The 22,990-nt window shown below is 54.2% G+C and overlaps 1 protein-coding gene across 8 annotated transcripts in view; it reads left to right on the forward strand.

The window, feature by feature from the left end:
• GOLGA3 (golgin A3) overlaps positions 1–22,990 on the forward strand; it is a 53,470-nt gene that overhangs the window by 26,831 nt on the left and 3,649 nt on the right. For 7 of the 8 annotated variants that reach the window (XR_004439474.1, XM_033219996.1, XM_033219999.1 and 4 more), the window contains 14 exons: positions 1,622–1,759; positions 3,644–3,805; positions 4,121–4,489; positions 6,416–6,493; positions 8,041–8,304; positions 10,241–10,335; positions 11,735–11,951; positions 13,960–14,103; positions 15,381–15,578; positions 16,841–16,957; positions 19,776–19,915; positions 20,461–20,593; positions 21,107–21,229; positions 22,082–22,246. Coding sequence is in view for 7 of the 8 variants with exons in the window: in XM_033219996.1 (XP_033075887.1) it covers positions 1,622–1,759; positions 3,644–3,805; positions 4,121–4,489; positions 6,416–6,493; positions 8,041–8,304; positions 10,241–10,335; positions 11,735–11,951; positions 13,960–14,103; positions 15,381–15,578; positions 16,841–16,957; positions 19,776–19,915; positions 20,461–20,593; positions 21,107–21,229; positions 22,082–22,246 (2,343 nt within the window). In the remaining variant the exon portion in view is untranslated. The other variant, XM_033220002.1, reaches the window with a different exon arrangement.

Below are 22,990 nucleotides of genomic sequence, written 5' to 3' on the forward strand. Positions count from 1 at the left end.
ACTTGGAAACAAATAAGTATACAAATTAATACACTTTTTTAAAACTGCAGTGCGTTTATATGAGGTAGTATTTAAAGAAGTAAGCCAAGCCAGTGTATTTTAGAAGTGTAGTTTGGACCAGGTGCCGTAGCTCATGCCTATAGTCCCAGCACTTTGGGAGGCCGAGGTGGGCCAATCACTTGAGGCCAGGAGTTCAAGACCAGCCTGGCTAACATGGCAAAACCCCATCTCTACTAAAAATGCATAAGTTAGCCAGGTGTGGTGGCGAGTGCCTGTAGTCCCAGCTACTTGGGAGGCTGAGGCATCAGATGTGCTTGAATCCAAGAGGCAGAGGTTGTAGTGAGCCGAGATTGAGCCACTGCACTCCACACTCCAGCCTGGGCTTTGTCTCAAATAAAAAACCAACAACAAGGAAGTGTGGTGGTGTAGCCTGGACAACAAAAAGAGAGGAAGCTTCAAAGAGATGGTAACTCCAGAGCCCTATCTGCTTTATTTTCAGAGACAGGGTCTTGCCCTGTCACCCAGGCTGCTGGAATTCAGTGTTACGATCATAGCTCCCTACAGCCTTGACCTCTTGGGCTCACACAGTCCTCCTGCCTCAGCCCCCGAAGTAGTTGAGACATAGTTGAACACCATCACACCTGGCTAATTGTTTAAACATTTTCTGTAAGGACAGGGTCTTGCTACGTTGCTTAAGCAGGTTTTGAGCTCCTAGGCTCAAGCGATCCTCCTGCCTCAGCCTCCCAGCGTGCTGGGATTACAGGATGAGCCAATGCTGGGCCCTCACTGCTTTTTCCAAATATCTTTGGAATCCAGGTTCAGCATTCCTTAATCAGAGTTTTTAATACATTTTTTTGGTACTCAAATGTATCCATTCATTCCCAGTAACATTCAGAAGGGAGGATTCCAGGCAGGCACTCTGCTTTCATGGTCTCAAAACACACTCCCAGCAAAGGCTGTCTTCCCTGGCTCCGTGTACCTTCTCCTGAGGTCCTGGGGCCTGTGGCTTCTGTCACGTCTCACACTTCGTACTCCAGGAGGCAGCATGGAACAGGCGACGTGGGCAGGTCCAGCCACAGGCCCCAGGCTGTCCTCACATCTCCTTTCATGGCTACTTCCCTTGGCTGACGCCGTCCTCCTCAGGGCCATGGGACTGGGCTTTTTCACGAGACGCTTGGCCAGGGTGGGCCTGAGCACCTGGGGGTCTGGGCCGGGCCGTAGCTGGGTTGTAAAGGCTGTGTCCCGGGAATGGCACCTGTCGGGCAGGCCCTGGTGTGTGTCTGGCTGGATTTGGTCAGTTAAGATAAGGCTCCTCACCCACAGGGGCTCAGAGATGCCTCGTCAGTGGGGACTTTTGGGGTAGGTCCTGCTACAAACTGCAGTCTGATGAGCTACAAACAGCATGATGAGCGCTTGCTGATGGCCTGCCCGCCCTCCCACTCAGGCACACAGAGCCCAGACAGCGCATATTTTGACGTGGGAAGATGGGTGGTGGGGCTTATGTGGGGGACACTGAGGGGCAGCCAGTGACCCTCACCCTGGGGCCTCCAGGGACAGGCTGGTTTGCATTTCTTGCTTGAAATTGGGCAACTTTTTACTTTGTGGGGGTTTTTTTTTGAAGGTTGGACAGATGACCCAGGCAGGTCTCCTGGAGCACCTGAAACTCGAGAATGTGTCCCTGTCCCAGCAGCTGACGGAAACTCAGCACAGGTCCATGAAGGAAAAGGGACGTATCGCGGCACAGCTGCAGGGTATTGAGGTGAGGCTGCGGCCAGGGCCGTGTAAGGTTGGGAGAACATAACACATATACAGACATAGATACCGTGTGTTTTTTTGTTTTTGTTTTTTTTTTGGAGACAGAGTCTCGCTCTGTGGCCCAGGCTGGAGTGCAGTGGCCGGATCTCAGCTCACTGCAAACTCCGCCTCCTGGGTTCACGCCATTCTCCTGCCTCAGCCTCCTGAGTAGCTGGGACTACAGGTGCCCGCCACCGCGCCCGGCTAATTTTTTGTATTTTTAGTAGAGACGAGGTTTCACTGTGGTCTCCATCTCCTGACCTTGTGATCCACCCGCTTCAGCCTCCCAAAGTGCTGGGATTACAGGCGTGAGCCACCGCGCCCGGCCGATACCGTGTGTTTTTTCTTACATGTTCTATCTCTCTGTGTGTATCTCTTAAATATTCTCATGAATGGCCTGCAGTGACCACTCGTTAAGGCTTTGGGACCCCTGCTACTCATCCCTCACTTGTGGGGGCTTAGCGCAGTGTGGCTCTTTTCCTGCAAGCCCCACCTCGGCCTGGGCCCCGGCCATCGGTCATTGCCGGTCAGGGATGGCGGGTACAGAGTGGGTAAGGAGGAAGGGTCCGGTGAGTTTGTGCCTGACAGCCTGTCGAAGCCTAGCAATGAGAGGATTTTCTTTGCTTTCTAAGCACTCAACCTGCATTACCATTTGACCCTCCAGCAACCACACGCTGTTGAGGTCATGGCCGCTGCCTGCCCAGCCATCTCCAGAGGACAGAAATGCAGCAGGCTTGATAGCTGTTCTTTAGCTGTGGGGCCCTGGACAATTTCTTAGCTCTCTGAGCCTCATCTTTTTTTTTTTGAGGTGGAATTTCCCTCTTGCCGCCCAGCTGGAGTGCAGTGGTGTGATCTCAGCTCACTGCAACCTCCGCCTCCCAAGTTCAAGCAATTCTCCTGCCTCAGCCTCCCAAGTAGCTGGTATTATAGGCACCCGCCACCACACCCTGCGAATTTTTTGTATTGTTAGTAGAGACGGGGTCTCGCCATATTGGCCAGGCTGGTCTCAAACTCCCGACTTCAGGTGATCCGCCTGCCTCGGCCTCCCAAAGTGCTGGGATTACAGGCTTGAGCCTCATCTTTATAAAATGGGGATAGTGTCACCTACTCGATAGCCTTGTGGAAAAATTAAAGAAGAAATGGTGTAAAACCCCAAGGCGGTGTATGGAGGGAGGTTCTGTGCTGGAGGATGCTGGGCCGGTCTCGTTGCTGACCTTTCCCATTGTTCAGGGAGCTCTCCGCAGCCTCACATGGTTTCTCGTCTCCTGCGACTGCTCCCACCTCACTGTGGCATCAGCTGGGCCACCCGGCTGGGATGATGGATAAGAATCGTGTTGCGTCAGCCATAGTTCTTCAAGGGCTTAGTAGAGAAGAACTGAAAAGAATTTCAAGTTAGGTATTTGTGTTTTCCCTAAGAAGTGTGCCCCGAAGTGAGGGCTCATCCACAGCCAGAATGCAGGCTGTGTTCACTGCAGGGGCCTCTGCTCTCTTACCTGGTGGTACCAAGCACTACTCTTGGGAGAGCATGTCTGGGTCTCACTCCTGAAAGGAGGCACCTGTCGCCCACCTGTTGCCACACGAGAAAAGCCGGGGAGGTTCTGTTCACCAGTGGATCCCAGTCCTTCACACAGGGTTGTTGGCCTGGGCTGGACCTGGCCTCGGTCTCCTGGTTGGTGCTGGCCCAGCTGCCCACCCGGGGCCCTCAGTCTGCAGTTGGTAGACAGGATGGGGACGTGGATGGGGCCCATGCCAGGGTGGTAAGTTTCTCCGCAGAGCACAGGACTTGCTGGCTGCTGTTCACTATTACGGTTTCCTGCCTTTTTAAAAACGTGTTGTTTGCTGGGCCCAGGCTGACATGTTGGATCAGGAAGCAGCCTTCCTGCAGATTCAGGAGGCAAAGACGATGGTGGAGGAGGACCTCCAGAGGAGGCTGGAAGAGTTTGAAGGCGAAAGGAAGCAGCTGCAGAGGATGGCAGACTCGGCGGCATCCCTGGAGCAGCAGCTGGAGCAGGTAGGTCCCTGGAGCCCTTCAGGCTGGACCCAGGCCCCAGGCGATCCCGAGCAGCCAGGACTGCACACAAGGAACCTGGATGGTCCTCTGCTGTGGGGCCATGTCTGCTCAGGTGAGAGTTGGGCTGTTAGTCAGATGCTGCTCCTGCTGCAGACCTGACTGTGTTTGCCCTGCTGGTTCTTCTGCACCAGGATTGTGCATGAAAAAAAGACCTTCCATGGTGTCCATCAAAATTACTTGAAACCTGAACAGGAAAAGGGCATACGTTCTCGGAGTAGGGTCGGCGCAGCCATGTGGGCTTCATTCCTTCTCCAGGTGAAGTTGACTTTGCTCCAGCGAGACCAGCAGCTTGAGGCTTTGCAGCAGGAGCATCTGGACCTGATGAAACAGCTCACCTTGACTCAGGAGGCTCTGCAGAGCAGGGAGCAGTCCCTCGATGCCCTGCAGACACACTACGATGAGCTGCAGGCCAGGCTGGGGGAGCTGCAGGGCGAGGCCGCCGCCAGGGAGGACACGATCTGCCTCCTGCAGAACGAGAAGATCATCTTGGAGGCGGCTCTGCAGGCGGCCAAGAGTGGCAAGGAGGAGTTTGACAGAGGAGCGAGACGCTTGGAAGAAGGTACCGAGGAAACGTCGGAAACTTTAGAGAAGTTGAGAGAAGAACTGACCATCAAGTCCGGCCAGGTGATGCATTCTGCTGTGTTTTGTTTTGAATCAGAACCCTCCATGCAGGAGTGATGCTGCTTATTTGGTCCTTCCTTCCTGTCTTTCTTTCTTTCTTTAACTTTCTTTTTTTTTTCTTTTCTCTTTTCTTTCTTCCTTTCTTTCCTTTCTCTTTCTTTCTCGCTTTCTCTTCTTTCCCTTGTTTCTTTTCTTTCCTGCTGTGTCGCCCAGGCTGGAGTGCAGTGGCGCAACCTCAGCTCACTGCAAGCTCTGCCTCCTGGGTTCACGCCATTCTCCTGCCTCAGCCTCCCGAGTAGCTGGGACTACAGGCGCCCGCCACCACGCCTGGCTAATTTTTTTGTATTTTTATTAGAGACGGGGTTTCACCGTGTTAGCCAGGATGGTCTCGATCTCCTGACCTCATGATCCACCCACCTCGGCCTCCCAAAGTGCTGGGATTACAGGTTTCAGCCACCGCGCCCGGCCGTGACTGGCTCTTTCACTTGGCATGATGTTCTCAGAGTTCATCAAGAAGAGAATGTTATTTAAAACCAGTTTTGGCCGGGCACTTTGATCCTTCGCAGGGGGGCTCCTGAGGGACCGCCCTCCATATTGTAGAGAAAAAGGTTCATTCTTCAGTTGTGCTCTAGTGATAACTAGGATTTGCATGCAGCGTATTCTATATTCAGACAGAAAACCTAGGCCCTCAACACGCTCTTCCCTATTTCTGGAGTCGGCCGCCCCATGTGTGTGTGCTGAGAGCTGTTTGCTGAGGTAGAGAAGTGTTTCCACAAACACACGTATTCCTGAGTCCCCCAGGGCCCTCCGAGTGCAGATCCTGTGGGGAGGGTCTGCGTGGACCCTCTGAGTGCAGTCCTGTGGGGTGGGTCTGTGTGGGGCTCTCTGATCCAAATGCAGTCCTGTGGGGTGGTTCTGCGTGGAGCCCTCTGAGTGCAGTCCTGTGGGGTGGGTCTGCATGGGGCCCTCTGAGTGCAGTCCTGTGGGGTGGGTCTGCATGGGACCTGAGGCTCTGCATTTCTCAAACTCTCCTGGACTAAATGGACTGGGCTCCAACAGACTTTGCAGGACAAGGACCAGAGCCTGGGGTTGGCACCCTCAGCCTGTGGGCACAGCCCAGCACTGGGTTCTGTAAACTGTCACTGGAACAGCCCTGCTCCACCTGTGCAGAGACTGGAGCTGCATCTGTGCTGCAGGAGCATTGCTGAGCAGCTGTGACTGACATGCAGCCTGTGAGCTGTAGTCATTTCCTATCAGGCATCTCTAAGAAAAGCTTGCCGAGTCCTGGGCTGGAGTGCGCCCTGGCCTCATCCCCTCTCCCACCTCCCTGCCCCTCACTGTGCCTTCATGCTCTCAGTGGTGAGGAGGGAGAGCCCAGGCCTTATCCTGTCAGGACACAAATGCTGCTTCTTATAACATCTGTGCAGATATGTGCCCTCCTGGAGCCCTCAGTGTAACATCTGTGCAGACACATTCACCTCTTATAGCCCTCAGTGTAACATCTCTGCAAATGTGTCCTTTCCTGGAGCCCTCAGTGTAACAACTCTGCAGATGTGTTCTTTCCTGGAGCCCTCAGTGTAGTATTTGTGAGGATGTGTCCTCTCCTGGAGCTCTCTGTAACATTTGTGCAGATGTGTTCCTCTCCTGGAGCTCTCTGTAACATTTGTGCAGATGTGTTCCTCTCCTGGAGCTCTCTGTAACATTTGTGCAGATGTGTTCCTCTCCTGGAGCTCTCTGTAACATTTGTGCAGATGTGTTCCCCTCCTGGAGCCTTCAGTGTAACATCTGTGCAGATGTGTTCCCCTCCTGGAGCTCTCTGTAACATTTGTGCAGATGTGTCCTCTCCTGGAGACTTCAGTGTAACATCTGTGCAGACACATTCCCCTCCTGGAGCTCACAGTGTAATGTCTGTGCACATGTTCCCCACAGGTGGAGCACCTGCAGCAGGAGACAGCCACTCTGAAAAAGCAAACGCAAAAAATAAAGGAACAGTTTCTTCAACAAAAGGTAAAAATGTGTTGTTGATTTCTTCACTTGAAACAAGCGCAAGCGTATGAACAGAGTTTTGTGTGGTTTAATTGCTTAGCAATTCCAGTGTCATAGGAGTTGAGAGGAAGGTAACAGGTAACATCTTGAGTTCTCTTTAACTTTTTTTTTTTTTTTTGAGACAGTCTCTCACTCTGTCGCCCAGACTGGAGTGTAGTGGCACGATCTCGGCTCACTGCAAGCTCCGCCTCCTGGGTTCAAGCCATTCTCCTGCCTCAGCCTCCCAAGCAGCTGGGACTGTGGGCGCCGCCACCTCGCCTGGCTAGTTTTTTTGTATTTTTTTTAGTAGAGACAGTGTTTCACCGTGTTAGCCAGGATGCTCTCGATCTCCTGACCTCGTGATCCACCCGTCTTGGCCTCCCAAAGTGCTGGGATTACAGGCTTGAGCCACCGCGCCCGGCCTCTTTAACTTTTTTTAAAGGTACTTAATCTGCCAAGTCAAGACGCACTTCCACAGCGGGGTGGGGGTCTTGGCCCCTCAGATCTCCAGGGGCGGCTGTCACTGGAGCACCTGTCAGCATACCCTGTTGTGCTCACTCTGGGGAGCTGTGTTGTGCAGTGTTGTTACCACACAGGTTGGGTTTGCCATTTAAAATGTCTGAAAAATGCACATGGAGTTCCAGCATTGAAACAAATTATGATAACCCAAAAAGACATGGAGTATGAATTTTGTGTCAGTGAGGCCAGTACCTCCTGTTGGATTTTATGGGGTCTGAGCAAGGGTGACCCCGAAGCGGTATTGTCCGTGGTGCTGTGTCTTATTTGTGAGCGAGGACAACCCCTGAAGCAGCGTTGTGAGTGCCGTGTTTTATTTTTTTTGAGACAGAGTCTGGCTCTGTCGCCCAGCCTGGAGTGTAGTAGTGCTGTCTCAGCTCACTGCAGCCTCTGACTGCCAGGTTCAAGTGATTCTCTTGCCTCAGCTTCCTGAGCAGCTGGGACTACAAGCATGTGCCACCATACCTGGCTGTTTTTTTGTATTTTTAGTAGAGATGGGGGTTTCACCTTGTTGGCCAGGCTGGTTTTGAACTCCTGACCTCAGGCGATCAGCCAGCTCGGGCTCCCAGAGTGCTGGGATTACAGGTGTGAGCCCCCGCGCCCGGCCTGCTATATTTTATTTCTGAGCAAGGGAAGCCCCTGAAGCAGTGTGGTGAGTCCTGCTTTGTTTTGTTACTGAGCCACAAGCAAGGGGAGTAACCTGTTGGAAGCAACGCAGTGCAGTTGAAGGCAGGAGAGAGCCAGACTCCTTGGAATTGAAGAGACGTCTAGGAGGCCGGTGTGACTGCCTCGTGCACCACACACAGACTCTTGTTTCAACAGGCCGTGATGTCACCTGTGGGTAAATAATGGTGTGTCTCAGTCGATGAAGGCTTAGATTTGATGAAATGTATTTTTTCCTCAAAAAAGTTATGTCTCTGATAAGTGGTAAACATTTTTGTTGAAGCCAGCTTGACCCCAGAAGTCCCCGTGCTCACCGCCCGGCGTCGGCTCACAGCTTCTGTCTTTGGCAGGTGATGGTGGAGGCCTACCGGCGCGACGCCACCTCCAAAGACCAGCTCATCAGTGAGCTGAAAGCCACCAGGAAGAGGCTGGACTCGGAGCTGAAGGAGCTGCGGCAGGAGCTGATGCAAGTGCACGGGCAGAAGCGGACCGCGGAGGCGGAGCTCTCGCGCCTGCAGAGAGAGGCGGCCCAGGTCCGTCAGCAGATGGCCGACCTCGAAGGGCATCTCCAGTCAGCGCAGAAGGAGCGAGACGAGATGGAAACACACTTGCAGGTCTGTCCGTGTCGGACTGACTCACTTGATGGGGAGGATTCAGCCAAAGTGCTTGGGGCGCATGTGTCTGGGGCGGGGCCGAGTCTGGGGCGGGGCCGTGTCTGAGGCAGGGCGGTGGAAAGGCGGGAGAGGCTTTTGGAAGAACAGCTGGGAATATGGCCCACCTGGAGCATAGGTCCCAGAGGGGCAGTCAGGTGAGGCCTGGTAAGTCCAGGTGACGATGTTGCATGAAGGGAGGGAGTGAGAAGGCCCCGTGAGGCACCCAGCTTCTCCCCATTGCCATGGGCTCCCAGGATCCAGTGTGTGAGGACGGCGGCTGTCATGCATAAAGCAAGGGTGAGTGTCTTGTGGAGACCCCACGTCAGGGCAGGGCACCGGGCCCGGGGACCCTGGGAGTCCCTTGTGGCTGGGTGCGGTGCTGGGACCAGCCAGAGCCAGTCACATTCCTGTGGAAGCTGAGCCTGGGCTGGCTTCTGCACGCAGTGGGTGTCCGGGATGCTGGTGACAGTCTCTCGGCTGCAGGTGGCAGAGCAGGTGAGCGGGAGGTGAGGGGTGAGGGGTGCGGGACAGAGGCCACAGTCCAGGATCCTGTCCAGACATCCAGGCCGAGGAACCGGGAGGTGAGACGAGAAATCGGGAGAGCAACAGTAAATTTGGGGAGAGTTGTTTTGCTTATGATGTTTCTGAAGTTGCCGGAGAGGACCGAGCCAAGGTCCCAGCAGGCAGACTGGTCAGCGAGCGTGTCTGGCTCATCAGGAGCCAGGCTGAGGCCGGGAGTAGGCGGTGTGGCCAGCACCGGTCAGTGTCGGAAAGTAGGGGCCGATGGAGGAGCGCCGGTCAGTGTCAGAAAGTGGAGGCTGATGGATTAACGCTGGTGCCGGGGTGGGGAGGTGGGCTGAGGGGAGCGCCGGCTCCTTGGGCTGCAGGAGGCTTGGAGGACACAGCAGTGGGGGCAGAGCACGTTCAGACCCCACAGCTGCAGGCCTGGGCTGGTTGTGGGGACTCGCCTAGCACACAGGAGCTGGGGAAAGGCTGTGAGGGCAGGAGCAGGTGGGGGACGTGGCTGTCAGTGTTCACATTGGAGGCTGAGGAGGGCATCCAGGGGGCTCCAGGAAGGGTCCTGGGGTCTCTGGGGAGGGATCCTGGAGTCTCCAGGGACGAGTCCCAGGGGCCTCTGGGGAGGGGTTCCGGGGGCTCAGGGAGGGGTCCAGGGGCTGCAGGGAGGGAACCCAGGGGCTTGAGGGGAGGGTTCCCGGGGACTCTGGGGACGGGTCCAGGGGTCTCCAGGGAGAGGTCCTGGGGTTTCTGAGGAGGGGTCTGGATCCTTGAGGAGGGGTCCTGGGTCCTAGGGGTTAGGAGGAGAGGTCCTGGGTCCACAGGCTTTCCTGTGAACTAGTCATGTCCTGTTGTGCCTCTGATGCTCTGGACACAGTGTTTGGAAACGGTTGTTGGTCTCAATAATGAGTGGTTTGTGGCCGAGCACAGTGGCTCACGCCTGTAATCCCAGCACTTTGGGAGGCCGAGGCGGGTGGATCACGAGGTCAGGAGTTCGAGACTAGCCTGGCCAATGTGGTGAAACCCCGTCTCTACTAAAAATACAAAAATCAGCTGGGTGTGGTGGCGGGCATCTGTAGTCCCAGCCATTCGGGAGGCTGAGGCAGGAGAATCACTTGAACCTGGGAGGCGGAGAGGTTGCAGTGAGCTGAGATCACGCCCCTGCACTCCAGCCTAGGCGACAGAATGGGACTCCATCTCAAGAAAAAAAAAGAGTGATTTGTAAGAAGGTAGATGTCTCTCTCAGGATTTTTCTCAAGGCGCAAGTCCTCCAGGGCGAGCCTGTGCATTGCCATTGGCGGGGACGACGGGCTGGAGCCCGGGAGGGGAGACAGGCTGGGGGTTTCAGTGCCGCTCCTCACGCCCTCCTTCCCTTCCGAAGTCGTTGCAGTTCGATAAGGAGCAGATGGTTGCGGTCACAGAGGCCAACGAGGTGCTGAAGAAGCAAATTGAAGAGTTGCAGCAAGAAGCCCGAAAGTAAGTCCGTGTGTGTGCCTGGAGGGGCCGGAGAGCCCCGTGGGCTGCTGCTGTTATGCAGGGACACCCTCCCTGGGAGATGCTGTGGTGGCCTGGAACGTTAAGGTCCAGGTTTGGAGTCCATGTGGTTTGGTGGCTGCTCATCTGCGAAATGATCCGAGTTGATCGTGGACTTGCTGAAGCTCCTGTAACAGAAGCTCCCAGGTGTTTTTATGTTTGACTTTTTGTGCAGCATCAACCCCTCTCCCAGCTCCTACCCTGGGAGACGCTTCGATGTTCGTCCTCACACCTCACACTCACATAAACATGAACACACCTCGCCGGCACACGCCCGTGCATACGTGTGTGCACAATCAGATGCCGTTAGGGGCTCCCTTACCCTAGTGGTGCACAGACCTTGCCGGCACACGCCCGTCAATATGTGTGTGCACACGCAGATGCTGTCGTGCCTTCTTCCTCTGGCGTTGTGCCCTGTGCTGCTTTGCTTTGTTATTTTTGTAGAGATGGGGTCTCACCATGTTACCCAGGCTGGTCTCGAACCCCAGGGCCAAGCAGTCCTCCTGTCTCAGCCTCCCAAAGTGCTGAGATGACAGACGTGAGCTACCATGCCCAGCTAAATGCATAGTTTTGGGATATTTTGTTTGTTTTCGAAATGGTCTCTTTCTGTCGCCCAGGCTGGAATGCAGTGGTGCCATCATAGCTCACTGCAGCCTCAATCTCCTGGGCTCAAGCGATCCTCCCAGCTCAGCCCCTGGAGTAACTGGGACCCCAGGTCCACGCCTGGCTAATTTTTAAATTTTTTTGTAGAGATGGGGTCTCAGTATGTTGCCCAGGCTGGTCTCAAGCTCCTGGACTCAGGCGATGCTCCCGCCTCGGACCCCCAGGATTCCAGGCGTGAGCGTCTGTGCTGCTTTGCTTTAATCCAGCTGGTGATTTGCTCGTGAATCTGATGGTTGAAATTTTTACCGATATTCAAGAACATTTCTGTGTGGTAGGAGCAGACTCTTGCTCTGCATTCACAGGGTCGTTCATAAGCTGCCCCAAGAGGAGGGCAGGTCTGATGCTGGTGGTGGAAATGGTGAAAATTCACTGAGTGCTTCCGCTGACCTGGCTCTGTGGGAATACCCGATACGGACTGATCCTTCGCTGTGTGCAGCCCCCACAGGACAGACACACACTTACCCCGCTTTCCTAGGGCAGCTGGGTTCTGGGGAGAGCGAGGGTGGGGTGTGAGCGGAGGCAGCCTCCCCGTGGCCCAGGGTCTCGGCCACCGAGCCCGTCCTTCAGGAGGGGCTTCTGAGACGCACTTCCTGTTGCCTGCTGTTGCGAACCAGAATGCCAGACGGTCACGTCAGAGGATAATTCAGCTTCCTCTTGTGTCTCCCTCGTGACACCCCAGGGCCATCACGGAACAGAAGCAGAAGATGAGGCGGCTGGGCTCAGACTTGACCAGCGCCCAGAAGGAGATGAAGACCAAACACAAGGCCTACGAGAATGCCGTGGGCATCCTCAGCCGCCGCCTGCAGGAGGCCCTTGCGGCCAAGGAGGCTGCGGACGCGGAGCTGGGCCAACTCCGAGCCCAGGGCGGCAGTGGTGACAGCAGCCTGGCTCTACATGTAGGTAACGCCGTGCCATCCCCGGCCAGGGTTGCCAGACCCTCAGTGCAGGGAAGGGCTCTCCATCAGCAGTTGTCCCCTAAAGCCTCGCGGGGCCGAGCTCACGTGGGAGGTGGCAGCTCTCTAAACTCCGCTCAGCGTCGAGGTTGCCAGGAGCCCGCAGTGACGGAGCATCGCCTTGTGACCCTCGTGAACCCTGCGCGGTCTGCGGCCTTCCCTGATTTTCCTCAAGAAATCTCCTTGGCTCAGAGTTCAGCTGCTCCCTTGGGGCAGAGGGAGGGCCTGCCCTGGTCCACTCGTGTTCTAGCAGCCTCTGTGCCGGGAGGAAAAGCAGCCTCCGCACTCGCTGAGAAGCAGGAGTAGGGGTGTGGGGTCAGCATTTGGCAGGGTTCGGGAGCGTTTAGAGGTAGCCACGCGGCGGTGGCCCAGAACAAGCCGGTGCCCTTGCTGGAGGGCTCTGAGCAGGGCCTTCCGTGGAGGCCGCAGCCCTCTGTGCTCTCTTACCTTACGTGGTGGGCATACCATTCTACCTGAGTAAGTTCATCTGCATTGTATTTATTATTCTCCAGTTTGTGTCCTTGCACTGACAACTTAGTATTTCTTCTTACGTGTGGTTTGTTTCTATTTCCCGTCCACTTAAGAATTTATGGGTAAGAGGATACTGTATCATAACATGGGGTTTTCTTATCAAATTAAATAAACTTGGCCAGGCATGGTGGCTCACACCTGTAATCCCAGCAATTAAATAAACTCAGCCAGGCACGGTGGCTCTCACCTGTAATCCCAGCACTTTGGGAGGCCGAGGCGGGAGGATCGCTTGAGCTCAGGAGTTTGAGACCAGCCTGGGCAACATGAGACCCTATGTCTACAAATAATACAAAAATATTACCCGGGCATTGTGCACGTGCCTGTGGTCCCAGATGCTTGAGACGCTGAGGTGGGAGGATCACCTCAGCCCAGGAGGGGAGGCTGAAACTGCAGTGAGCCGTGATTTTGCTGCTGCACTCCAGCCCAGGCGACAGAGAGAGACTCTGTGTCTAAAAGTAAATGAATAAATCAAGTGCTTCTTCTCACCTGATTGCTTTGTAAACTGTTGGGGAGATTGACTCAGTTGCCATTTTCCTTGGGCTCACTAAGGGCTGGGGTGGGGAGGGCGCAAAGGCCGGGCAGAGCCAGCCCCTCGCCGCATCGTTGCAGCTGAGGAATAGCACGGCCGCGCGCCAATGTCTTGTGTCCGTACGGGCTTCACCCCTCGCAAGTGATGGCTTTTGGCAAATTTCTCACCTTTTTGATCCTCAGTGAAATGAGGTCAAAGTGAGGTGAATGAGAACCTCTTCATGTGAGGGTTGTTAGGTGGTACTGGAACGTGCTTGGCAAGGGCCTGGCACCATCGTGGCAACAAGTGGGCGGGGTGTGAGAGCACACAGGTGCCTGCATGTATCCGTTCACGTGTGAGGTGTGAGCATGTGTGTGCGTGGCGTATGGAGTGTGTGCATGGTGTGTGGGGTGTGAGCACGTGTGTGCCTATGTGGTATGGGGTGCGAACATGTGGGGTGTGAACGTGTGTGTGTGGGTTGAGCACGTATGTGCATGTGGGATGTGAACACGTGTGTGTGGTACATGAGCATGTATGTGCTTGTGGTACGTGTGTGTGTGTGTGATGTGTGGTGCGTGAGCACATATGTGGTGGTGATTACACCTGGTGCTGCTTGCTTGCCACAGGTGGTGATTTATAGCCATTATGTGCAGATCAGATTTTCTTCTGTATTTTTGAAGCATTGAACTGAAGAGATGATTTTGTTTGTCCAGCTGTCCCCGTGTGTCATCGTGTGCCTGCTGTGGTCGGTTAATTCAACTTCTTTAACATAAAGGAAGGTTGTGAGACTGTGTCACACAGCTGGTGTCTCGTGTGTGCAGCCACACAGCCTCCTGCCTGCAGGTGCCACGGGAAGTGAGGGGGGTCAGGGCCTGTCCCATGACCAAGTGCCCATTCTGTCTTGGCCCTTAGGAAAGGATCCAGGCCCTGGAGGCGGAGCTGCAGGCTGTCAGTCACAGCAAGACTCTGCTGGAAAAGGAACTGCAGGAGGTCATTGCGCTGACCAGCCAGGAGCTGGAGGAGTCCCGGGAGAAGGTGCTGGAGCTGGAGGACGAGGTGAGGCTTGGCTATCTGCAGTGGCGGCAGTGTGGGGCAGGTCACATGATCCCTGGGCATGCTGCCGCGTGTGTGGCCCGAAAAACAAAACTTCACCGTGTGCCTAGCGTTGCTGCTTTTGGTGTTGCCACCTTCTGACCGTCAGCCTCTGGCTCTGTGGTGGGGCAGGCCCTGACTCTAGCCCTCTGGGGAGGATCACTGTGTTACAGTCTCTTTGGTGGAATGGTTACAGAATTCATAGTGCAACCCTTCTCAGTTCAAATGCTTTGGTTTCAAATAAGAAACCCAACTTGGCCGGGCGAGTGGCTCATGCCTGTAATCCCAGCACTTTGGGAGGTTGAGGTAGGCGAATCACAAGGTTAGGAGTTCGAGATCAGCCTGGCCAACATGGTGAAACCGCATCTCTATTAAAAATACAAAAATTAGCTGGGTGTGGTGGCGGGTGCCTGTAGTCCCAGCTACTCAGGAGGCTGAGGCAGGTGAACTGCTTGAACCCAGGAGCAGAGATTGCAGTGAGCCGAGATCGTGCCACTGCAATCCAGGCTGGGCAACAGAGTGAAACTCCGTTTCAAAAAAAAAAACTCAGATCTATCTCAGGTTCAGAGACAGTTCTCACTTCAGCGGTGCGGGTGGCAGCTCAGTGTCCCGGCCCCCTCACCCTCCCCAACCCTCTCTGTGGAGCTCCGTCACTCTAGGGTGGCCTGTTTCACTCACTATGTCCTGTCCTGAAATGGTTTTGCTCATGCCCACCCTGCCGATGGCCCCAGAAGAAGGCTGGGCTCTTGGCCATGGGGAGGAAGGAGAGGGGCCTGGGGAACCAACTGACCATGACCACAGCAGCCTTCATATCATGAAGCAAGCATGGTCATGTAGTGTCCATTGCTGTTTTTGTTTTTGTTGTTTTGAGACAGTCTTGCTCCGTCACCCAGGCTGGAGTGCACGATCTTGGCTCACCTCAGCCTCCACTTCCCAGGTTCAAGTGGTTCTCCAGCTTCATTCTCCTGAGTAGCTGGAACTACAGGCACCTGCCACCACACCTGGATAATTTCTGTATTTTTGGTAGAGATAGGGTTTTATCATGTTGGCCAGGCTGGTCTCAAACCCTTGACCTTATGTGATCCCCCCACCTCAGCCTCCCAAAGTGCTGGGATTCCAGGCTGAGCCGCCAAGCCTGCCCTGAGTGTCTGCTTTTTCGTATTTGAAAACACCTGTTTCTGGGGTGTGTGAACTCCACTCACCAGTGCGGGTAATTTCACAGTGATGGTGGTATGTTTCAGCTTCAAGAATCCAGAGGCTTTAGGAAGAAGATAAAACGCCTAGAGGAGTCGAACAAGAAGTTGGCTCTCGAATTAGAGCACGAGAAAGGGAAGCTTACGGGCCTTGGACAGTCCAACGCAGCTCTGCGGGAACACAACAGCATCCTAGAAACAGCTTTGGCCAAGAGGGAGGCAGACCTAGTCCAGTTGAACCTTCAGGTATTCAAACTCATCAAACTCAGGCCAGTAGCGGCGTGAGAGTTGCTGAGGCTGCGTGCACTCCGAGAATCTCACTCAGATTCAGTCACCTGTGCTGACTCCTAGCCCACCCGGCCTGCAGCTGAGAGAACAGGCTCGGGTCGGGGTGACCCACAGGCCTGGGTCCCCGGCTGTTGGTGCAGGACTGGGCTCTCTGAGGTGAGGCTGGAACCCCTGTGTGTGCTCAGTTCACCTGTTTAGTTCACCTGTTTAGTTGAGGGGCAGGCCTGTTTAGTTAATTCAGGGACAGACCTGCTCAGTTGAGGGGCAGACCTCCCATGCGGGTGCGGCTGAGTTCCAGTCCCAGGTGGTGACATTGTATGTAGGGGGCACTTAATGAGAGGTTCACGCAGTTCAGAACTGGGACTCGAACACTGACCTGGGTCTCACTCAGCTGCTCAGGCTCCACAGTCTCTCTGGATTGAGGGCCAGGCGGGGCATTTTAGGGAAATCCTGGGGGCCACATCAAGCTGCTGGTGTTGACTCTCCTTAGTTCCATATTTTGCCCTAGTTCCCACCACTTCCGTTCTGTTTGTACCTGGCCGCAACCCCTGATTTCTATGTACTTTTTGGGTTCCCAGCCACCACATTCCTTTTTTTTTCATTGTTGTTAGTAATACAGAGGCTCACTCTGTCTCTCAGGCTCGAGTGCAGTGGCAGGATCTCAGCTTCCCGCCTCCTGGGTTGAAGCGATTCTCCTGCCTCAGCCTCCAGTATAGCTGGGACTACAGGCGTGCGCCACCACGCCCAGCTAATTTTTTATATTTTTAGTAGAGACGCGGTTTCACCCAGGATGGTCTCGATTTCCTGACCTGGTGATTCATCTGCCTCAGCCTCCCAAAGTGCTGGGATTACAGGCATGAGCCACCATGCCCGGCCCATTCTTTTTTTTTTTTTTTTTTTTTGAGACAGGGTCTGGCTCTTGCCCAGAGTGGAGGGGAGTGCAGTGGCACCATCACAGCTCACTGCAGCCTCGACCTACTGGACTTCAGCAATTCTCTTGCCCCAGCCTCTGGAGCCGTGGGGCCACAGGCGTGCCACGTTCTTGAGTGCGGCTCTGTGGTCGTGCTCCCGCAACCTAGTATTCTGTTTTTGTCACAGATTCTTCAGAGGTGGAGTTTCCTCTGCCTCCCTGGCGTGTGCCTGCGCCTGTGATGTGACATGTGCAGCCTTGTGTGTTTGCAATTTGACGTCCTTATCTGTCCTCCTGCAATCTGATCTAGGTGCAGGCGGTTTTGCAGCGCAAAGAGGAGGAGGATCGCCAGATGAAGCAGCTTGTCCAGGCCCTGCAGGCCTCACTAGAGAAGGAGAAGGAGAAGGTGAACAGCCTTAAGGAGCAGGTGCGTGCCACTTTCTGGCTCACAGGGCATTCCACAGGATGCTCCAGTGCCTAGAAATCTATACAGAATCCTTCACACACCAGCCTCCTTCCAGGAGTTACAGAGAGCAAAGGTGCGTTGCAGTTGTTGGTGATGGAGGCTGCAGAGCACCTGGTCTGGTCCTTAGACCGTGGTGTTAGATGCAGCCGTGAGGACCTGGGGCCAATGAGCTCCACGTGCGTGTGTATTTATATTGTGCTAGAAACGGTGTCCTGTATGTCTTGTTGCATTGCAAAAGCAAACTTGAGAATAGCATAGGATCCCATTTGTGTTCGGCAGACAAGAGGGGTGGTTCTGTGGACCCTTCTCTGTGTAGAGAGCTGTCTTTTCGTGGCTGGCCCCTGCCCTGCTTCACCTGTGTTCACTGACACATTGGTCAAGTTGCCAGCAGAGGCCCATCCTGACCCCCAGGTACCCTGTCTGGGCCCTGCTCCTCTGTTAGAATGCTGCTTGCTGGCTACCTCTGCCATGCCTGGCACAGAGCAGCTCCTCCTAGCACGCTTGCCCTGTGTGTGCACGTGGGGGGTGTGCGTGCATTCGATGCTCTTGTATAGTAGAAAATTTCTAGGAAGAACACCAGAAATAACTGGTTTTCTCTAGAGAAAGGCAGGAAAGAACACATCACTTTTCCTTTAAATCCTGTTTGAATTGAACTTGTAAAAAATTACAAGTTATAATTGCTTCACAATTCAAACTTTTTGGCCTAACAGTAAAGCTTCTTTCATGCCTATAACCTGGCTTTGCCACAGCCTTTAAGAACTTTTCTATGATAATGTAATTGATATAAAAATTAAAAGCTTCTTGATTTTTTTTTTAAAGGGGTGAAACAATAAAGTTTCCTTATAAATAGAATTAATTTTAAGATGTAGCAGGTGGCTGGGCACGGTGACTCATGCCTGTAGTCCCAGCACTCTGGGAGGCTGAGGTGGGCAGATCACCTGAGGTCGGGAGTTCAAGACCAGGCTGACCAACATGGAGAAACCCTGTCTCTACTATAAATACAAAATGAGACTGGCGTGGTGGCACATGCCTGTAATCCCAGCTACTTGGGAGGCTGAGGCGGGAGAATCGCTTGAACCCAGGAGGTGGAGGTTGCAGTGAGCCGAGATTACGCCATTGCACTCCAGCCTGGGCAACAAGAGTGAAACTGTCTCAAAAAACAAAAAAAATTGTGGCAGGAATATTTTAATAGGAGCAGTTAACAGCTTTCTTTTGGCCTTCCAGCCCTCATCCGCCCAGCCGTTTAACCCTTGCCTGGGTCCTGCTTCTGGGCCGTGGTTCAGGCTGGGCTCACACGGTGCCCCAGCTCTCCAGCTTTCGCTCTGTGTATAGGTTTCACTTAATGCTTTTCGTTGTTTTTTTTTGTTTTGTTTTGTTTTGTTTTTTTGTTTGTTTTAAGACAGAGTCTCACTCTGTTGCCAGGCTGGAGTGCAGTGGCACGATCTTGGCTAACTGCGACCTCTGCCTCCCGGGTTCAAGTGGTTCTCCTGCCTCAGCCTCCCGAGTAGCTGGGACTACAGGCGCCCACCACCATGCCCACCTAATTTTTTGTATTTTAGTAGAGGGGGGTTTCACCCTGTTAGCCAGGATGGTCTCGATCTCCTGACTTCATGACCTGCCCGCCTTGGCCTTGCAATTAATTTTATTCTTTCTTTTTAAATGTATTTATTTATTTTATTATTTTTATTTATTTATTTATTTTTTGAGACGGAATCTTGCTCTGTCGCCCAGGCTGGAGTGGAGTGGCGCGATCTTGGCTCACAGCAAGCTCCGCCTCCCAGGTTCACGCCATTCTCCTGCCTCAGCCTCCCAAGCAGCTGGGACTGCAGGCACCCGCCACCACGCCTAGCTAATTTTTGGCATTTTTAGTAGAGACGGGGTTTCACCGTGTTAGCCAGGATGGTCTCGATCTCCTGACTTCGTGATCTGTCTGTCTTGGTCTCCCAAAGTGCTGGGATTACAGGCGTGAGCCAGCGCACCCGGCCTATTTATTTTATTTTTGAGACCGGGCCTCACTCTGTCACCCCGGCTGGAGTGTAGTGGCGCGATCACGCTCCCTGCAGCCTGGAACTCCTGAGCTCAAGCGATCCTTCCACCTCAGCCTCCTGAATACTTGGGACCACTATGCCCTGCTAAGTTTTTTATATTTTGTGGAGACATGGTCTTGCTATGTTGTCCAGGCTGTGAATAAACTGGAAGAAGACTATATAAACTATTTTGACCGAAAAATCTTTTTTTTTTTTTTGAGACGGAGTCTTGCTCTGTCACCCGGGCTGGAGTGCAGTGGCCGGATCTCAGCTCACTGCAAGCTCCGCCTCCTGGGTTCACGCCATTCTCCTGCCTCAACCTCTGGAGTAGCTGGGACTACAGGCGCCCGCCACCTCGCCCGGCTAGTTTTTTGTATTTTTAGTAGAGACGGGGTTTCACCGTGTTAGCCAGGATGGTCTCGATCTCCTGACCTCGTGATCCGCCCGTCTCGGCCTCCCAAAGTGCTGGGATTATAGGCTTGAACCACCGCGCCCGGCCCGAAAAATCTTGAATGAATGTTTGTGAATGAATGTTCTCGAATGAATGTTCGTGTTCATTCAACAGACAGCAGTAGCCACATGAGTGTGCCGAGCTCTGGGTCAGGTGGAACTGGACAGGCCTGTGGAGAAGCACACGCCAGCAGCCAAGACGTGCACGCGGCTGGGAGTGGATTCACCTACTGCATCCGGCGTGTTGTAAAGCTGCAGGTGCCATGCAGGGGGTATGGACAATGTGATTTCCTTCCTCCTAGGTGGCCGCTGCCAAGGTGGAAGCTGGGCACAACCGCCGCCACTTCAAGGCGGCCTCCTTGGAGCTGAGTGAGGTGAAGAAGGAGCTGCAGGCCAAGGAACACCTGGTGCAGAAGCTGCAGGCTGAGGCCGATGACCTTCAGTGAGTGCCCGGGCCCTGCACAGCGGGGCCTGGGCCCTGCCAGGCCTCACGGCTGTCCTGGCAATGGGCGGGGTCTAATTCATCACCTTCAGCGCAGTGAGGGTCATCTATGTTTGGCAAATTGCCGAGTACTTGAGTGTGAACCATAGGAGAGTAGAGGGCACCCAGTGTCTGTCTCCAGAAGCCTGAGCCTTGCTCACTGCCCCGTGTCCTCCCCCGAGAGAGAGCGCCCAGCACGAGTACTTAGCTTCAGGTCCGAGGCGGGAAGGGGCGGCCCGGCGCGGGGCTGATGCTGTGGCTCTGTGGGCCCCAGGCGCTGTGGTCTCTGGGATCTGTGAGGAGGGGAGCTGGCGAAGGGTGAGTCTCAGATACTTTGTGAGGACTGCCCGAGTGCACATTGGGGCACCAAGCATGGCTGCAGCTCGCAGCGCACAGTAGAGGGCCTGCCGGGATGGATGCCTTCCCCAGGCAGCGTTTCCCAGCAGGAGGGCACGGCATGCTGAAGGAGCACAGCAGTTCCCTGCTTTCTTGTTTTTTTACGCTAGGATTCGGGAGGGGAAACATTCCCAGGAGATAGCACAGTTCCAAGCGGAGCTGGCCGAGGCCCGGGTGCAGCTCCAGCTCCTGCAGAAGCAGCTGGATGAGCAGCTCAGCAAACAGCCTGTGGGAAACCAAGAGGTGATGGTTCGCGGGGGCTGGACTCGCAGGGCTGGACTCACGGGTGCCCTGGGTGACTTCACTCCGTCCTACTTGGGGAGGAATAGTGATGGTTTTCTGAATATGGTATTAAAAGATAAACCAGGCCAGGCGCGGTGGCTCATGCCTGTAATCCCAGCACTTTGGGAGGCCGAGGCAGGCGGATCATGAGGTCAGGAGATCAAAACCATCCTGGCTAACACAGTGAAACCCCGTCCCTACTAAAAACACAAAAAACTAGCCGGGCATGGTGGCGGGCGCCTGTAGTCCCAGCTACTCGGGAGGCTGAGGCAGGAGAATGGGGTGAACCCGGGAGGCAGAGCTTGCAGTGAGCCGAGATCACGCCACTGCACTCCAGCCTGGGCGACAGAGCAAAACTCCGTCTCAAAAAAAATAATAAATAAATCAAATGAACCGACACACAGCTAGAGCTGTTTTCCAGGGCAGTAAAGCCGCTTCAACATTCTGTTGGCCATGTGACTTTCCCCTCTTTAGATGGAAAATCTCAAATGGGAGGTGGATCAGAAAGAAAGAGAAATCCAGTCCTTGAAGCAGCAGCTGGACTTGACGGAGCAGCAGGGCAGAAAGGAACTGGAAGGGCTACAGCAGCTGCTGCAGGTATCTGTGTGTGAGGTGCTGGGCACAGGCGGAGCAGCACTTCCCGGGGCGGCCCCTGGTTCCCGTGCCGTGTGGCCTGTGGCCAGGCAGTGCTCCCGGGGAGCTGGCACCCTCGTCCAGTGGGGCGCTCGCAAAGTCACCTGGTCCACGTCACACGGCAGGACGGAGGCAGGGCTAAAGCCTGGACCGGCTCCAATCCCTTGGCTGCTCTGTGTGACATAGACCAAGAATGTGATTTCATGGAGTCCAGCAAATGGGAGGGTGCATGGGAAAAATTTGCCAATCTGCAATAAACTTCTCGACAAAGAGCTCAGGGTTTGGTCTTGACTGCTCGGGAAAGGAGTGTAATTGCCGAGTCCCCCTTGTAAATGAGGGGCTTGAGTCACAGTGAGAACTTATAGATACAGGCAGAGGAGCATCCATCAGCCAAAAACCCAGAATCTGGCCAGGCACAGGGGCTCATGCCCGTAGGCCCAGCGCTTTGGGCAGTGAGCTGTGGTTGGGCCGCTGCACTCCAGCCTGAATGTCAGAGACAGACTCTGTCTGGAAAACACAAAACAAAACAAAAACCCACAATTCGAAACTTTGTGAGCGTCAGCATGACAAAGGAGATGCTCATTGGAACATTTCAAATGTCTGGATTATGGATACTCAGCTGGTAGGTGTGATGCAAATATTCTAAATTCCAAAAGTTGACACACTTCTGGTCCTGAGCGTTTTGGACCTGGACTGGGACCATCGAGACGGCGCTGAGGAGGACACACATGTGCTTAACCTATGAAAATACAAACTCGTATCTTGGCAGGATGTTTAAGATCTGTTAACTTAAAAATCTGACTTCGTTTTCCACAGAATGTCAAGTCTGAGTTGGAGATGGCCCAGGAAGATCTGTCCATGACCCAGAAGGATAAATTCATGCTCCAGGCAAAAGTGTCGGAGCTGAAGAACAACATGAAGACCCTGCTCCAGCAGAACCAGCAGCTCAAGCTGGACCTGCGCCGCGGTGCGGCCAAGACGGTACTCAGGCCCGCGTCCCTCCCGGGGTAGCCAAGCTGTGCTGTAGATGCTGTTGGACAGGAGGCTGGCAGGCGTGTTAGTCATTCAGACATAAACGGATGTCCGTTTATGTTGTTTAGCCCACACTGAGCAGCGGCTGTATAAAGTCAGTGATAATGAGATGTCCTGCTCAGGTGACAGATGAAATCATTTCATTCTGGTTTCATTCATCCAGCAGCGTTTGCCTCACTGGCTCCTGTGCGGGGCTGACATGTCCTGCCCTGGCTTAAGCAGGCAACCTGCTTCCCAGGTGGACGAGGCAGTCTCTCGGGGACTCCAGGAGGGCCTTGAGCCTCGGGACCGATGAAAACAGGTGACACAGAAACCCTTCTCCAGGCCGGGCGCAGTGGCTCAAGCCTGTAATCCCAGCACTTTGGGAGGCTTAGACGGGCAGATCACGAGGTCAGGAGATCGAGACCATCCTGGCTAACACGGTGAAACCCCGTCTCTACTAAAAAAAAAAATACAAAAAACTAGCCGGGCAAGGTGGCAGGCGCCTGTAGTCCCAGCTACTTGGGAGGCTGAGGCAGGAGAATGGCGTGAACCCAGGAGGCGGAGCTTGCAGTGAGCTGAGATCCGGCCACTGCACTCCGGCCTGGGCGACAGAGCGAGACTCCTTCTCAAAAAAAAAAAACAAAAAACAAATACTACTTTGTTACAATGTGCTTTGTAAAGCAGATGAGCAGCTGGTCTGTGACTTGGCAG

The sequence above is a fragment of the Trachypithecus francoisi genome, unplaced genomic scaffold (genome assembly GCF_009764315.1).
Source record: "Trachypithecus francoisi isolate TF-2019V2 unplaced genomic scaffold, Tfra_2.0 Lachesis_group11, whole genome shotgun sequence".
Taxonomy (NCBI): domain Eukaryota; kingdom Metazoa; phylum Chordata; class Mammalia; order Primates; family Cercopithecidae; genus Trachypithecus; species Trachypithecus francoisi.